The sequence below is a fragment of the Petaurus breviceps genome, unplaced genomic scaffold (genome assembly GCF_028583685.1).
Source record: "Petaurus breviceps papuanus isolate PSGF00001 unplaced genomic scaffold, PetGlider_PUasm1.0 181, whole genome shotgun sequence".
In the NCBI taxonomy this organism is placed as follows: Eukaryota; Metazoa; Chordata; class Mammalia; order Diprotodontia; family Petauridae; genus Petaurus; species Petaurus breviceps.
The window spans coordinates 16,618,952-16,635,880 of record NW_027185784.1 but is presented as its reverse complement, the minus strand read 5'-3'; the positions used below and the strand labels follow the sequence as shown (position 1 = coordinate 16,635,880).

Below are 16,929 nucleotides of genomic sequence, written 5' to 3'. Positions count from 1 at the left end.
CACAATGATATCATGATGCATTTGAAAATATGGTGGTACAGACATTAATCATACACTCTGACAGGTGCTTGGAATATAAGTATAAAAAATGAAACTATTCATACTCCCAATAAGCTTACACTCAAATAGGGGACAGACTGTATGTTTATAGAAGAAATGTTTGCTTATTTATGGATTTCCTTGTGAATTCACAAACCCCTTATCACTTCAGGGACCCAAGGCCTACAAACTGATGCTGTGATAAAAATATTTATAACATATCTATCTTGTACATTATTCAAATTCCTACAGTCCAATGTATGCAGCACTGTATCTGTGTTTCTAGGATTGCAGTATGATCATAAGGTCACAAAACTACGACTAGAAGGTTCATTTCCACTGATCTGGAGCAGAGATATCCAACAAGTGGTCTCAGCCCACAGTACTCCCAAAATGCAGTCCAAACCACATTAAAATGTAATTGGGGAATGTTTAACAATATAAATAAAAACACAATTAAACAGATAATATTAGCATGTGGTTTTGTAAGTTGATATGTGGCCTGCAGGGATTCTTATGCATGGTTTAGTGGCCCTCATTTCTATTTCAATTTGAAATCATTGATCCAGACCAAACCTCTCATTTTACAGATGAAGAAAACTAAAATCCAGGAAGGTAAAATAGCTTCACTGGGAATAAGTGGCAGATTGTGAATATGAACCCAGGAGTTCTAACTCTCAAGCTATGTTTTCTTTCCACTAGACCCTCTGATGTTACTGAAAATAAAAATAAATAAATAAAAGTGAGTAAAGGAAAGTAAGTCTTTGACTGAGAAAGCCCTCTCTACCTTTCAGCCTCTGACAATGGAAGTTGAGTTAAAATAAAATAAGGTCTATCAGTAATAGAGATGGGATACCAAACTCCAGCCCAGCACTGTGAAGGGTTCACCAGATTTTATTAGTCTAGAATTGATGTGTAGCTAAAAACTACTCAGAGCATAAGTAGAGTCTTGTATTCTGAGGCAAATATTACTATCCAACCAAATAGAAATATGTAAATTAGTTGACTGATGTCAGAAGAAAGCTTTAATGTGCAAACAAAATGGGACTTATGTGGGTTAATCATACATGAATATGCAAATGAGCAGGCTGCAATTCAGGATATGTCATCACAAATCTAGGAATGAACATCCTATATTATGACTATTACAATATTCATAGATCATTCACATATACTACTGTAATATAAGCTTTTCAAGCCTAGAATTGTGGCAAAGCCAAAAGTTACTCTGTACATATTTACAGCCATACCACAACTCTAAAAGCTTAGAATTAAATATGCACAGAGAACTTTGCAATCTCCATACATAACCAAGCTGCCACCACCACCTGCAGTCTAAGCTGAGTATTCTATTTTTAATCCAGGAACTTGAGGTTGGATTTCACTCTGGAGGTCCTGCAATATGGCCTAAACCCTACACATATCCCTCTTTGTCCAGAAATTTCAATATCTCAACCAGACTAGTACTGATGGTAGCAGGGAGGGGAATTATGGGCATAGCCACCAGCTTCCTGGACAGTATCCCAATTTTTTAAAAGTCCTAAGGACCCCAAAGCAAACGATCTGTGGCCTGGATGTAACAGAATCATGCAGGGGAAGTTCTAATGCTTTTTTAGCTGACTGGGTTATCCAAAGATAAGCCCATTAGTCTTCTTGTACCAGAGAAGCATGAGGGGCAGCAAGGGGAAGAAGGACTAAATTATTTGTAAAATCAGGCAACTGCATAGCAAAGCAGATAGACTGCTAAGACATTAAGTCAGTAACACCCAAGTCCAAACCCTGATGTGAACACTTAAGAATCATGTGAACCTGAACAAGTTACAATCTCTCTGTGCCTAGGTTCCTACATCTATAAAACAAGCACCTCAGGGGACACTTTTAGCACTAGATCTATGATCCCTTCCAGCTATAAATCCCAAAATCCCTTTTTTCCCCAACTCTGATGGGCAGCTTTCAGAAAGCAGAATGGTGGAGAAAGCAGGAAGAGGCCACTGCTTGGGGTTGTCCTAACTATATGCAAGGTAAGAACCATCCATAGAACACTCCCAGGTCAATTATTATTCTTTTTTTTCCTTTTTTTTTTTGCTTTTTGGAGGGGGGAAGGTAGGGCAATTCAGTATAAGTGACTTGCCCAAGGTCACATGGCTAGTTTTGTGTTAAGTGTCTGAGGCCGAATTTGAACTCAGGTCCTCTGGACTCCAGGGTCAGTGCTCTATTCATTGCGCCACCTAGCTGCCCCTCAATTATTATTCTTTATAAAAAATGAAAGTAAGTTTTATTGATGCCTTATTTTATTTTGACTTCACAGTCATTTCCTGATACAAATCCTTGCATCACCAATGAATACCCACCCCCGTTACCAAAAATTCCATTAAGTGAAACCAACTGTTTTTGTGACCACATCTAATATATATATGCATTTTCAGTCTCCCACTGCTCTACCAAAAGAAAGAGGAAAGTATAGTTTACCATCTGATCTCTAAGGTCAAGACAGATTACTATAATCACCTAAGAATTCAGCTTTGTCTTAGTGATATTGTAATTTATATCACCATAGTCATTTCCACTTTGTTCTCCAGGTTCTGTTCATTTCATTCTGCATGAGTTCACACAAATCTTCATATGCTTTTCATAATTCCTCATATTCACTGCTTCTTATAGTGCAATGAAATTCTATTACTTTTAGGCACAATAGCTTGTTTAATCATTTCCTCAATCAAAGTGCACACAATTCATATCCAGTCCTTTGGAAAGCCAATATTTACAATAACTATATTCTCCCACAGGTACTATATGGCTGTAAATTATGAAAACCATGATCTCAGAAGAATCACAACTAGAGGTGATACAAAAAGCAACTGAAAATTGTAAAGTGTGGTCTATGCACTTGTACCATATAACCAATTACTTGCCTATAAGGAATAGAGGAACTATATCACCAAGGCCAAATCTGTAAATCCTTGGGCAAGGGCTCTGGGTTTCAGTTTCTTCATTTGTCAAGTGAATGGTAATGCCCTTTCTTTAAATCTTATAGTCTAAAACAAAGTGTTAACCCGAGTTTAACCTAGGTTTGGTGAACTTGTTTTATTTTAATAGTTTAAAAACTGTATTTCAAAATAATTCATGTCCTTTGGAATCTTATCATATTACATACAGTTGCATGTAAACTTTTGTTTTGGTGTTAAATGGTGTCCCCCATATCTCCTGGCAGTCAGATAATATTTAGTATTTTTTCAGTGACTGAATAAGGAGGATAATTCTTGAAACTATGAATGATCCTAATGATTAGGGTTTAATAATGTTTTGGAAATTAGAAATAGAATTCATAGTGGCCATTAAAATCAAGATTAAATCTTCATCAACAGTCAATACTTGAAATGAAATTCAGTGTCCCGTGGGCAAATCACGTCACCTCTCTGGGTGGGTTTCAATTTCCTTATATGAAAAGGAGGGTGCAGGGCCAGTTGATTTCTAAGGTCCCTTCCAGATCTAAATCTAAATTTATGATCCTATGACTATAGAAAGGAAGTGGAACAACTATATTGTGAGAATGAGGCATACTGGATGGATAGCTGCCTTTCATATTCAAGAACTATTCAAGAATATTGGGTATATCTCCATTGAAAATCTATAGAAAGAATGAGTGGGAGAGGGGCTGTAGGGAAGGAGGGAGAGACTTTAGAACTCAAAATTTTTTTAAATATTAAAAAAGAAAAAGAAAATTTATAGGAAGAAAGGAACATAATTTGTACTAGTAGAAGAAATTTCTGCAGTAGAGATTTTAGGTCTTTCTAAATATCTATGAAAATATATCTCATTATAAAGCAAATGTTACATTTATGTTGATTAAAATTAAATGGCAAGATTAAAATCCCAAGAACCTAAATGCACATATTTAGTAGTTAAGTTTTGATTTGAGTTGCTAAGGTCTGAAACAGTGCAGACACATGAAAGACTAGAAACAACTTCATAGCAACTATGTCCATTTTAGGAAAAAAAAATTTCTTTATCATTTCCTGCATAGTTTGTCCAGTCACTAAAAAAATAGTAAACAAATCTTTAAGTATTTCCTCACCCAGCTTAAATGAAGCTACATATGTGAGGTTACATGGCACAGATATAAAATTACTCTACTATACTAAGGTCCTCATATTAAATTTATTTTTTTTGCTTTTTGGAGGGTAATTGGGGTTAATTGATTTGCCCAAGGTCACATGGCTAGTTAAGTGTTAAGTGTCTGAAACAGGATTTGAACTCAGGTCCTCTGACTCCAGGGCCAGTGCTCTATTCACTGCACCACCTAGCCACCCCTGGACCTCATATTATATAAAAGACACGTCAGTGAAAAACTGTGTACAAATGAAGCAGTACTTTAAATATGATATTAGGGGGTTTGTTAATTAAAAGTAACTTTTAGTGAATTATTCTGCAAAGTAAATAATCACAAGCTAGTTGACCAATCCTAAATCTTGATTTTTATACATAAAGGAAGACATTGGTTCAGATGAAAATCATGCTACTCAAAATTTTTAAGACTTCATGACCCAACCAATGAACTATAAGGGAACAGGTTCAAGAAAGAAGTTAAAAGTCAGATCAAGCCAGGTCAAACACAGGTATTGCTGGCTCCTAACCCTTATGATGCTATTTTGGGAGATATCAGTTCTAAAGCAGTAAGACCATTTCAAAGTCTGAATCATTTGACAGCCTAAACTATATGCTACAAAAGTTCAAAGTAGCCAGAGATGTGGAAGCAGGAATAGTAATCATCATCATGGGATTTGTTTCCATTTAAATCAAAGCAGGTAAAAGCACTTAAGTCATTCTTCATGCCCCTTCCCCTCTCAATAGGAGAAAACATATTGCAAGGACTGTTACTTCATTTATAAACTATTATCCACAACTATAGACTTTACCAAACAAATACATAAGGTTCATACCTGCTGTGAAAAGTGGTATGACAAAAGATTCAAAATTAAAGAAAGCAAAATTCATAGGTTAAAAAAAGAATAGCCCCACTCTAACTTTTTACACATCTTTTATTTTTTCAAAGACAACTTATATTTACATTTAGTTTAATTTTATCATCAAAACATGTAAGGCAGGTAAATCAAGTATAATTATGCCCACTTTACACATGAGGAAATATAAGCACAGTGTAAGAGGTTTGGCTTAAGGTCACACAGGTGGTGGGTGGCAAAGATGGGGCCAAGATGGTTAACTCATAGACATATGCTTTTCCCAAAGAGCTCTCTATTAATCAATTACCTTCCTTTCCTATAGAACTGAACATAAAAACTGTGGCAAACCACTACTTTTATGTGTCTTAATATTTTATCAGGCAATTTAAGATTCAAGAAGCTATGGTCATAATAAATATTCATTTAAAAAATGATTCTTCTTGTTATCTTATAACACAATTACTTAAATAGAATGAAATTCCTCAAGAGGTTCAAAGAAACATGATGCTACTGACAAAAGCAGAGAATTTCACAGAAGTACACCATCTACTTGTTATCCCACAACACTTCAAAACTGAACTTGCCCACTCCTAAAAGTAGAAGACATGATAAATTACCTGTACTGTAATGTTTAGATCCAATTGGGAAGACCTGATAGAGTAGAAAGCTCTTTTTTAAATTAATTCCTTTGCTTTTTGGATGTGTAACACTTTTAATTAAATAAAGTGGGAGTGGAGGTGGCAGGGACTTTTTTTTTTTACATGAGATTTTTAATGTTACTTTGATGCTCTTTTTGGTAGCTTTCTTTGTCATGCTCCTATGCAAGAGTGGGAACGGTCAACCCCTGTGGCCTGAGCTGCTGTGAAAAAAAGCTTACAACTGTGCAGCATTCACAGAAGAGACAGCCTTCCACCACTGTCTCCCAATCTGACTCAACAATTCAATTAGACCTTTTCAAGAATGAAGCTAAAATGCAGATATAGCTATGGTCTGTGGATCAGGCAGATTAATGGAAGGGCTGAAAAAGAACAATCGTTTATGATGGAAAGCAGGTATGATTTTTCTTTTCTTTTATTTTTCCTGTTAAAATGTTAAAAGCATTCAACATAGAAACTTTCTTTCCAAAAAGAAATATTAGCAAAGTTTTTAAAAGATCAGGTTAGCTTATGGGGCAGTTTTCCTGTCAGGTGATTTAGCAAAAGAGCCAAAGCTGTTCTTTAAGAGTTAATTTGACCTATCTGCCCACTACTTGTCTCCATTATCAAAAAGTATCCTTCTACTTCAGTGAGCACTGGTTATTATATTAGAATATTTCTGCCAAGTACCACATTTTGAGTATGTTGTTAAGAAAAGGAAAATCTTCCCATTATATTCACATCCCTGCTCAGCTCCAATGTCTTCAATATGTCACTCTTACCTGAATTATACCTCAATTGATGAATAAACTGGAAATAAAGCTTCTTTAGAAAAAAAATTTAAATCATCATTAATCATGCAAAGTAGTGTTAGTAATTGTCACTTAGCTGAAAACTCTGTCTTCTGTAGAGGTGAAACTGTCTATGGTTTCACTTGCAATAAAATGTGACTTTTCCACCCCCTGAGTTCCTCCAGAACTCGTTTATTATTTTTAGCACTTACCTGACACTAAGCTACTGCCTACTACCACATATATTACCATGCATACAGCAGGTGCTCAACAAGAATTTGTCGGTTAAATTTACTCCATTTCAACAATTTCTTTTTCCAATCATTTTAGTCACTTTTGCTACTCTTTTCCCAGGAACCTTCCAACTTCTTCACATCCCACATAAAATGAAGGAACCAAAATAAGATGCAGCATTCAGTATCCAATCAAATAATATAGTAGAGGAGAAGGATTACTCATCCATAGGCTAGCATGCTTCTATTATCCTGCCCCAGTATTATATCAGTACATTGCTAACTTGTACTTAGCTTGTGATCCAAAGGATGAGCTTAAGATACCAATCAACATACATTCCCTACCTTTCACAGCTTTAAGTAACCTAATAAACCCACCTTCACTTCTACCATCCAAGTCCATGATATAATATGAAATAAAACTGAACCTAAAAATGACCTCTTACTTCACCAGTTAACAAGTATTCCCCTCCAAATGATGGAAGCCCCATCTATCACTGGTCTTTGAAATGGATTTTTCTGACTCAGATTCTATAGTATCGGTTTACTGAGAATGTCAAGTGGTACCAAATCAAAAATCTTAGCAAAACCCAACCTGCATATCAACTGCTTCTTCTGTATCTCTCAACACTAAAGAAGGTAGCGTTATTAGGATGATGATTTGCTTTTCATAAAACTCTCATGTAAGATTCCTTTGCCTTGTGTTCTTCTAGGTGTCTACAGATCAATTTCTTGATAATTTGTTCCAGTATCTTTCAGGTATCATAATTAAGCTGTATGGCCTATAACCTTCAGAGTTATCTTTCTTCCCTTTCATAGTAATGGACTCTGAATTTTTCCATTTGCAATCCTCAGGCATGCCTTTATCCTCCAGGAATCCTCAAAAATAATAGCAAAAATGAAGAGTGACAGACAGAAGCAGAATATTGGAATTCTCCTGGGGTCTGATGAGGCCCAAGTCTGCCAGCTTTGAGCATGGAGTGTCTGATCCCATCTTTTGCCTTGAGCTCCTTCTTGAATAGCAACTAGTCTGAATTCTGTGGTCATAGTGACAGTTTGAGCTGCCCTGCAGCAGATGTTGGGAAGTGATAGAAGGAACAGATTATCAAGTCTTTAAGTTTCTGTTATCTTGAAAGTACCCTGTGAATAGAGGCTATAAACTTACAAGTCAGAAAAGCTTCAGACTTTGCCCTTAAAAAATAACTTTGCCTGTGAAGTTTTGGTACCTACCTTGAAGTTCTCCGCTGCGGCTGTACAGCTCCCTTCTCTGCTCACGCAGGTAGGCACTCATGCTGATAGCATGGGAAGACGACTCAAACCTACAGTGGAACAAAAGGCCAGGAAAGGTTTAGATAAAAACAGCACAGACCACCAAATCCGAAAGACCAAGAGCCCAATCAACCCACAACTGCTCCTCTAGCATCATGACCAAGAAAGCAATGGGAAACAAAGAAGAATAACAACAACATGTAACAAGACCAAAGTCAGTGTCTGACTTCTGCTGGACTGTTCGAACTCTCTTCAGTCTCCTGGTAGGTCTTTTTCCAAGTTAATTTAATCTTCATTCAATGCTTCAACAATCCCACAAATACTAATCAAGTGACTAGTTGTGCAAGAAACTATCCAAGATGCTGGGGATGAAAAACAAAAGACACAGTTCCTGTCCTCAACAAGTTTACCTTCTATTGGGAGGTGAGAGGAGAGGGTAACATTAGAACTAACATCGGCATAATAGTGCTGTAATGTTTTGAATAAACAACACCAAATAAATACAAGGTAATGAGAGACTAGGGAGAACCTAATAACTAGGGGACCAAGAAAGGCTTCCTGTTAGACTGAGCCTTGAAAGAGACTAAGGAATCTAACAGGCAGAGTACAGAAGAGCACAGGGGACGGCCTGTGCAAAAGCACCAATTTTCAGGGAATGGGAATGAAGACTACAATGAGAGAAGTAATATAAAATATATCTGCCAAGAGAGATTGGTGTCAGATTGTCGAACATTATGTCAAGCTGCAGCTTTATCTTAGATGCACTAGGGAGGGACTGGTGATTTTTGAGCAGAGGAGTGCTATGATCAGAACTGTGGAGCAATAAGGGTCATTTTAAGTGTCATTATGAGCATATCAGTATCCAGTTCTGAAAGATTCAATATTTCACAGTTGTCCCTCACCTAAGACTCCTGCTCTCTGTTCCTGGACAACAACTCCACTTTTATCATTCCCAGAAGGCTTTTGTGTATCGGGAGTACTTTGGAAACACTGTTAACTAACTACCCCAAAAATGAAATCCAGTCACAGACTATAATTTAGAGCCCTCAAGATAATATATCTACTAAAATACCATTTGCTTTTTACTCTACCAAGTATCAAATAAAATACTTTTACAGAATTGTAAAATGGATGTTTCTATCCTCCACAAAAACAGTTACATAACAAAAAAGTTGGGAAGATGTTATCTACCTTATAAGGCCCTGTACAAGAAAGAGAGAATTCACATGATAACTGAATAGATTCCTAAAATCTGAAATAATGAATAACATAAGAAAAATATTCAGAGTCTTAAGTAAAAACTAAGGACACAAAACACAACCGAATAGGTTTCTGAAATCTGAAACAACAAATAAAAAAAGGAAAGTTAGAAAGAAGGTAAAGGATGCAAGACAGCTAGGTAGTACAATGCACTGAGTACTGGGCTTAGAATCAGAAACACCTGAGTTCAAAGACAGTCTCAGAAACTTCCTAGCTGTGTAACCTTGGTCAAATTACTTGACTACTGTTTGTCCTGGAGAAGGAATGGCAAACCACTCCAGTATCTTTGATAAAAAAAATCCAACGGACACTTGTCCTTGTACTCAAGAAGAATTGGACACAACTAGAATAAATGAACAACTGAAAAGAGAATTCATTGGTGGGTCCATTTCAACACTGAAATTTGAAAAGATAAAAACAAAACCTTCCAGTAGGCAACAGACACAAAGACACCCTCTCACATATCACTGTCAGGGGGGGTAAAGGACAGGAGCAGGAATGACAACAAGCTAGGTTTCCATTAGAGGGAGTTGCACTATCATTTTTTAACCCAAGAACTGAAGGACTGAGAAAGGCCATACGTGGACCATGGAAAGGAATAAATAGACTTAGGCACAAAAGCCTGTTAGAAAAAATCATTACACTTAATTCTTCACTATGTACTAGCCAAAACCTGAACGGGCACCAAAAGCCTGTTATAAGGCAGTGTAGTGTGGGCATAACATGCTACCTGCCAGTCAACTGTAGAAGAGATAGAAGTGACCTCCAAAAAACACACTGAAAGCTACTGGTCAGAGAGTAAGAGAAAAGTAGGGTTGTGACAAGGGAAAAGAAAGACAAACATGTTAAGAAAGGAGAGCTGTTAAAGACACACAATTATCCTTAGCTAGAGACAATTAATGACAGATAATAAAGTACTTGGTGCACTTGAGAAGAATGGGATTTCACCAAAATTTTAACCCTTCACAACCTGAAGATTTTTTTGAAACTGTAATCCTTTCTACCTGCTAGGAGTCATGGGCACCATGCTCATGAATTTGTTACAATTGTGCGGGAAACCTGGGGCTGAAAATCAGAGGTCAAGAATTTTTTTTGACTAAAAACCCTTAACATTCCTTCATATGCTCAGATAAAGACTAGCAGAAGGTATGAAGTACACTAACTATACCAAAGTTATCTCGTTCCTATACGTAACTGAATAATACTTATGGAAAAGAGAAAACACGCTCCAAAGTAAATTCAACTCTTTAAAAAAATACAAAATGCACACCAATTCCAAAATTGACTCAGTAAAGGGTACAGAAGGCTCAACTATATACAAAAATAGAAACTCAAAAATTTTTTAAAAACAACAAAAACAAAATCTTAACTCCATTTCTGGTTCTTATTCTATATGGAGAAAGAAGGTATTATATGTTCTATTCCAGTGGAATAGAAGACGGTGTACATGTGCAAGGAAATCAGTTATAACAAAGAAAATTGGAGGGATTTTTAAAGAAATGTTGAAAGAAAGTAATATTAAAGAAAAAGAGAGAAAGGAGGGGTTTTTTTTTTTGGTCAATTGGTTGTGTCCTACTCTTAATAACCTCATTTGGGATTCTTGGCAAAGACATTACAGTAGTTTGTCATTTCCTTCCCCAGTTCAATTTACAGATAAGGAAACTGAGGCAAACAAGTTTGAAAAGGTAAAAAATGGAAAGAAATAATCCTTTGACCAATTAATATTGTGCCCAAAGAGCTTGAAAGAACATAAATAATGTGGAGTTTTATTAAAAAGAATAACTACTTAGGATTAGGGATTTTCTCAGAAGGTAGACTATTCTTTTCCCATTAATTTCCCCAAGCTCCTTGAATTTTTTATTAAACAGTGAAGATATTCTAAGAATCACTTTCAGACTCTGTAGCTTTAACAATAAACAATAGTACAAAGAACTGAAGAAAGCCTTTCAAAATCAACTTACTATGACATCATTCAAACTAAAGCTTTAAATGAATATTGTAATTTACTGTCAAGCAACTTATAAGTCCCAGTGTGTTTGAAGAAATAACAATCACTCCTATCTGCCATCTTAGTACTTACTTAAAAAGAGAGTTTTTTGGCCTTTGAGGTTTCTTTTTGGCAAAAAAAGCTGCAAATTCCCGTCCCGTGCTGGCATAACTAAGCTGAGCTGATGGTTCAGAAGCTGTTCGAGTGTTCTTCATATCCAAATACTCTGTCAGCAGCATCTACACAAGTAGAGAAAACAGTTTAATATATACAGTTCTAATAGGCTAAGAAGACTTAAATCAGCAAATACATAACAATCCAATTACATTTCAATACAGCCAAAGTTGTACTAATCCAGATATTTTTAGGTTTTCCATAGTTGTTTTCTAAACTGAAGACTATTTTAATAACTGGTCAATTTCTTGTTCCCCACACTTAAAGGATCAGGGGAAGAAGAAAGAGATGATGGAAGGACAAGAGACAGAAAGACTTTTGCCCTAATCACAGGAGTGCTATTAAGAATGGAATGTTTGGGAAAATACGTGACCTTCACTTAAACAAATATTTATTAATTATCTGCCTTCATAAGGTCTTATGCTAAGCACTGCAGACCAAAAACCAAAGTTCCTGACCTCAAGGATCTTATTCCACAGAAGAATACAACAAATGCACAGATAAGTAAATACAAATAACACAAGGTAATTTCAAGAAGAAAGAATAAACAAGGGGCAGCTAGGTGGATCAGTGAATAGATCACCAGCCCTGCAGTCAGAAGGATCTGAGTTCAAATCCTGCCTCAGACACTTGACACTTACTAGCAATGTGACCTTGGGCAAGTCACTTAACCCCAATTGCCTTGCCTCCCCCCTCAAAAAAAAAAAAGAAAGAGTAAACAAAAAAATAAGGAATCAGAAAAGGTTTCATGTATTAGTTAGCTCCTAAGTTGTACACTAAAGGATATTAGGAATTCAAAGAGGCAGAATTGAGGAACAAGGGCATTCCAGACATGGGGAAATATGGACTGGTAAAGGGAGAGACTAAATAAAAGACAGAATAATTTAAGAAGCTACTTCAATAGTCCAGGTAAGAGGAAATAAATGGATGAACTAGGATATTTGTTGTTTGTCCTTTGTTTTCAAGGGGAGCCAGTGACATCATTGGGTGAAGTCTTGACTTGTGTTGTGATTTGGATGTAAGGCAGAGTTGCACTAAGTTGTTAGATTTACTCTCTCCCCCAAAGTCATGAAGTCCAGCAGCAAGACAGAAGCAAGGACTGCCCCAGATGCAGCAGATGAACTCAGTATCATCAACATCAGACCAAACTCTACTGCTTCAGCAGTGTGACCTCAGGCAGGTCACTTACTCTTCCTGGGACCTAGTTTCATTAACTATAAAATAAGGTGCAGTTGGGGGCCTGGTAGATAGAATACCAGGCCTGGAGTCAGGAAGACTCATCTTCCTGAGTTCAAATCTGGCCTCTGACACTTACTAGCTGTAGGACCCTGGGTAAGTCACTTAAATTGCCCATCTGCAAAATGAACAGAAGAAGGAAATGGCAAATCACTTTAGTATATTTGTCAAGAAAAATTCAAGTAGAGTCACAAAGAGTCAGCCACGCATGAAATTACTGAACAACACAGTGAGGGAACTGGACTAGATGAACTCTGAGGTTCCTTTTCCAACTCTGGATCAATGATCACGTCTCCTTGGCAGCTGACTAGAAATGGGCCCTGAGAAAGAGTCAAGGATGAGGCTTAAACTTGAGAAATGATAGGCAGTCATTTTGGATTTAGCAGGTAATAGATCACTGATAAATTTATACAGGGAAATTAAAATGGAGTAAAACATGAAGTTTTTTGCTTGTTTTATGTAGTTTGAAAGGGAACGGATTATATAGGATGATGAGCTTGGAGGAATTTCAGGGTCAAGAGTGATTTTTTTTTTTTAATAAATTCAGGATTTTATTTTATATTTTTGTTTTTTGGGGGTTTTTTTGTTGTTGTTGTTGTTTTCTTTTTGGATGGAAATTGGGGTTAAGTGACTTGCTAGTTTTTGTGTTAAGTGTCTGAGGCCAGATTTGAACTCAGGTCCTCCTGACTCCAGGGCCGGTGCTCTTTGTACTGCGCCACCTAGCTGCCCCATGAGAGATTTTTTTAAAAAACCTAGGCAGTGTTTTTAGCCAGAAGAAAGTAACCAGTAGAAAAGGAAAAATGAAGGTAAGAGAAAGAGGAGGTCCTGACAAAGGTAAGAGCTGATGGCATCAAGGGCACTGCAATTTTCTTGCTTTTTGAGACTCTCTACCACAGCACCAGAGAATCTATTCACAAGTCACTCAACTAAACAGAATTTTTAGATACTCAAGCAATTCAGTATCTGCCCCACAGCTTAGTAAGTAGTGGAGCTAAGAGGTGAACCCACGTCACCTGACTCCCAATTTCAAACTCTTTCCTCTGCTTCATACCATTGGCAATCTACTTTAATTGTAAGGGCAAGTATTTTCAACTGGTTTAACATCTAGACTAGCATGAAGTGTGGTAGAATTCATTAAATTTCCTTGTCCCTTCTAGTTCAATACACTATAACATAAATCTTGATTAACCAGAATACTTAGCAAAACACTCAAATATCCAAAATTTCTCAACAACCTAATTCTATAAAAAAGAGGTCAATATGGAGAGTTCTTTTAAACACACACACACACACACACACACACACAATCTCCTAAGGATCTCTAAATGTTCAGAAAAGAAAATGTATACAAGTCCTTTCCCGTCTTGAAAGTGTTATATAAACTCCAGCTATAGTTACTCAGGCTAAATATTATTTACATATACATCTACAATGCTATACAATAAGACTGATATTTCAAAAACAACTACAATACTTTCAGCTGTAGAAGAAAGTCCAATATACTTTACTTACTAAGGCAGGGAAATGTAATTATATTCACTTAACCATAACTCCACATCTTTCTATAGATTGAAATTAACTGATATTGCTCCTATACCAAGGTTTAACGCATGAACCACAGTTAAAGAATCTACAGACTTAGTGACCCTAATTTTCCCATTGTAAATAGAATAAAATTAAAAGCCTGAAATGAGGCAGAGAGGTGGTACAGTCTATAGGAAGACATGAGTCAAATACTTCTCAGACATTAACTGTGTGACCTTGGGCAAGTCATTTCTCCTCTGTTTGCTTCACTTTCCTCAACTTTAAAACGTGAAAATGACAGCACCTACCATGCAGGATTGATGTGAGGATCAAATACAACAGCATTTGTAAAGTGCTTAGTACAGTGCCTATTAGTTGGAGCTACAGAAGTTTGTATTCCCTTCGCCTTCCCCTAAAATGCATTAATGTGTAATATATGAATACATTAGTGAAGTGCATTAATATATTCATTCTTTTTCAATGTTTTTGTTTAACTTATTGTTAATTCCTTGTTTAAAAAATTCTGTTCTGTTGTAAAAGATACGGTCACTTTAAATTGCATAACTGCAGCAATATCTAAAGTCAAATTCTAAGGGCAACGTGGTGAAAGACTGTTAGCTAAGTCAGGTCAGAGATCTTATGTAAATTTCATTTTAAAAGACAAGGGAGAAAGAAAAGTAAAAGTACTGTTCTGTCTCTTGTCCATTTCAGTTATAAATCCTTTGATCCTACAATCTTTCCTAGACAGCAAAGTGGGAAAATATTTCTTTCTTGCTGGGAAAACAACATGTTAGTAGAGGACCTTTTACATCTTCCTTGTAAGACAAAATAATAGGAATAAGAGAAATGTTCATACAGAGGGTCACAGGGGCACTGTGGTTTTGTTTTTGTTTTTTCCTATTAGTTTCCTTTTTAAGAGCCTGAGGTGAGGAAAAGGCTTTTGGTAAAGAGAACAGTTAGAAGGACCCTCGCTAAACAAAGCAAAAAGCCTAGAAAACTTAGAATAAATTACTGAGCAAGACTTCTGGCACAGAATGGAAGCAAGATTGTCACTTTAAAATTATGTTTAAGAATAAAAGATAGCAGGGCAAGAAATAGTTAGGACATGGGGAAAAAAGCTATATTCTCATACCTTAGGCACTTATTTTTTTAAAATAATCTAAAACAAAATTAAAATCTCAAAAAAAATCACATACTTTCTAGCTTAGAGACCATATGACTGTGTACTAGACTTGGCCAAAGGAACGCAGATTTGAAGCTATGAATGAAAAGCATTTCTTGAGCACTTATTTTATGATAAGTACTGTGTCAAGACTACAGACACAAAAACAACACTGTCCCTTCTCTCAATCAGCTTACATTCTAGTGAAGGGAAACACATATGAAGGAGTGGTAGTCAGGGACTGCTGTACCAGTCTAGTAAGTCACAGGGATGACAAGTAGAGTCATAGGGGACTCAGGTGGCATAGTTTTCCAGTAACAATGATAATATGGATCCGATTACTATTCTCATAGCTAGAAATGGATAACACTGGTTGGGTGGTAAAGAGGGTATGAATGCACACTGGCAGGGCAGATGTCGAGAAGTTATCCAGGATGGAGGGTAAGGATGAGATATTGTGACAGGACCAATAACTAACAGTTTTTCCCTTTCTCTCTGCAGCAAGAGTCAACCTAGTTTTTGTTTTTTGTTTTTCCCCAGAAGGTAACAACTGTTCCTAGAACTTAATTTTACCAGGAATTGTGGGGGGAGGGTAAGGAGAGGTTCATCCAAGCTATGCTTCCCTTGATAATCTTCTCTGGCAAAAATGATGTGAATCTTGGTCAACTAAAGGCACAAAAATATCCAGCACCCAGAATTGGGGCCCTTCACACTTAGTAGATGCCCCAAGATCCCACCTGCCCTGCAGACTACATGAATCTCTGTCCAAAGATAAGGGGAGCTGTTTCTACACAAGGTGAAGTGCTGGGGTACCCTTTTTGACTTTTCTTTATGGGTTATGGCTAATTTCCTTTGGTTAACTGTTAAATTCCCTGTGGTTGCCAATCTGTCCCCACGTGGAACCTGAGCTACCCTGGAGCTGCCCTGAGCACCCACTCCGCCCCAACCAATGGGAAGCACATAAAGTGTGGTCTGGGGCTTGCCATATAGAGCAGCAAGACTGAGAAGCAGAAGTGCTCTTAGAGGTCACCTTGTTCAACTTCCTGATTTTGGAAAATGAGGCCTAAAGAAAGTCACAGAGGTTAGTGAAAGGCAGACTTGAGATTTGACTCCAAACATAAAGTTCTTTGCTCTTCATCACAGTGGTGGCAGTGGAAGGGCAATGGGACCTCCTGTCTAATGCTCTGTACCTTTCCTTTATAACCACAGACCTAGAACAAGAAGGTATTGGGGAGGTACTAGGGGTCAAACACTTCGTTTTACAGATAGGAACAGAGAGGCTGACAGACATTAAATTATTTGCCCAAGATCATAGTGGCCATGCTGGCTTCAAATGCAGCATGGTTTGCCATTTCTCCACTATGTTGCCTCCTACTCTAAAGCCCCACTGTATTGTGGTTTCATAGCTTCCCCACAATCATCCTCTGGCATAGGTAGGGCAGTTATTGTTTCCACTTTATAGATAAGGACCCAAGTCCTACTCCATTGCCTTACAGTGGTTCTCAAAGGCTGGGCCAGCAGAATAGCCCAAGCTCTTGGCAGTCCTACCTACAAATGAATAATTCACCTAAAGGCCAGACTAATCTATCACAATCACTGCTTTCATCAGTCACTCTCCTGCTCATAAATCTTCAATAACCTGCTAGAGGATGTCCAAA

The 16,929-nt window shown here is 37.1% G+C and overlaps 1 protein-coding gene across 5 annotated transcripts in view; it reads right to left on the bottom strand.

The window, feature by feature from the left end:
- EXOC4 (exocyst complex component 4) overlaps window positions 1–16,929 on the bottom strand; it is a 1,166,755-nt gene that overhangs the window by 649,991 nt on the left and 499,835 nt on the right. For all 5 annotated transcript variants that reach the window (XM_069087253.1, XM_069087255.1, XM_069087256.1 and 2 more), the window contains 2 exons: window positions 11,269–11,414; window positions 7,890–7,978 (listed from right to left, as the gene is read on the bottom strand). In XM_069087253.1, the coding sequence (XP_068943354.1) occupies window positions 7,890–7,978; window positions 11,269–11,414 (235 nt within the window). The remainder of the gene's footprint in view (window positions 1–7,889; window positions 7,979–11,268; window positions 11,415–16,929) is intronic.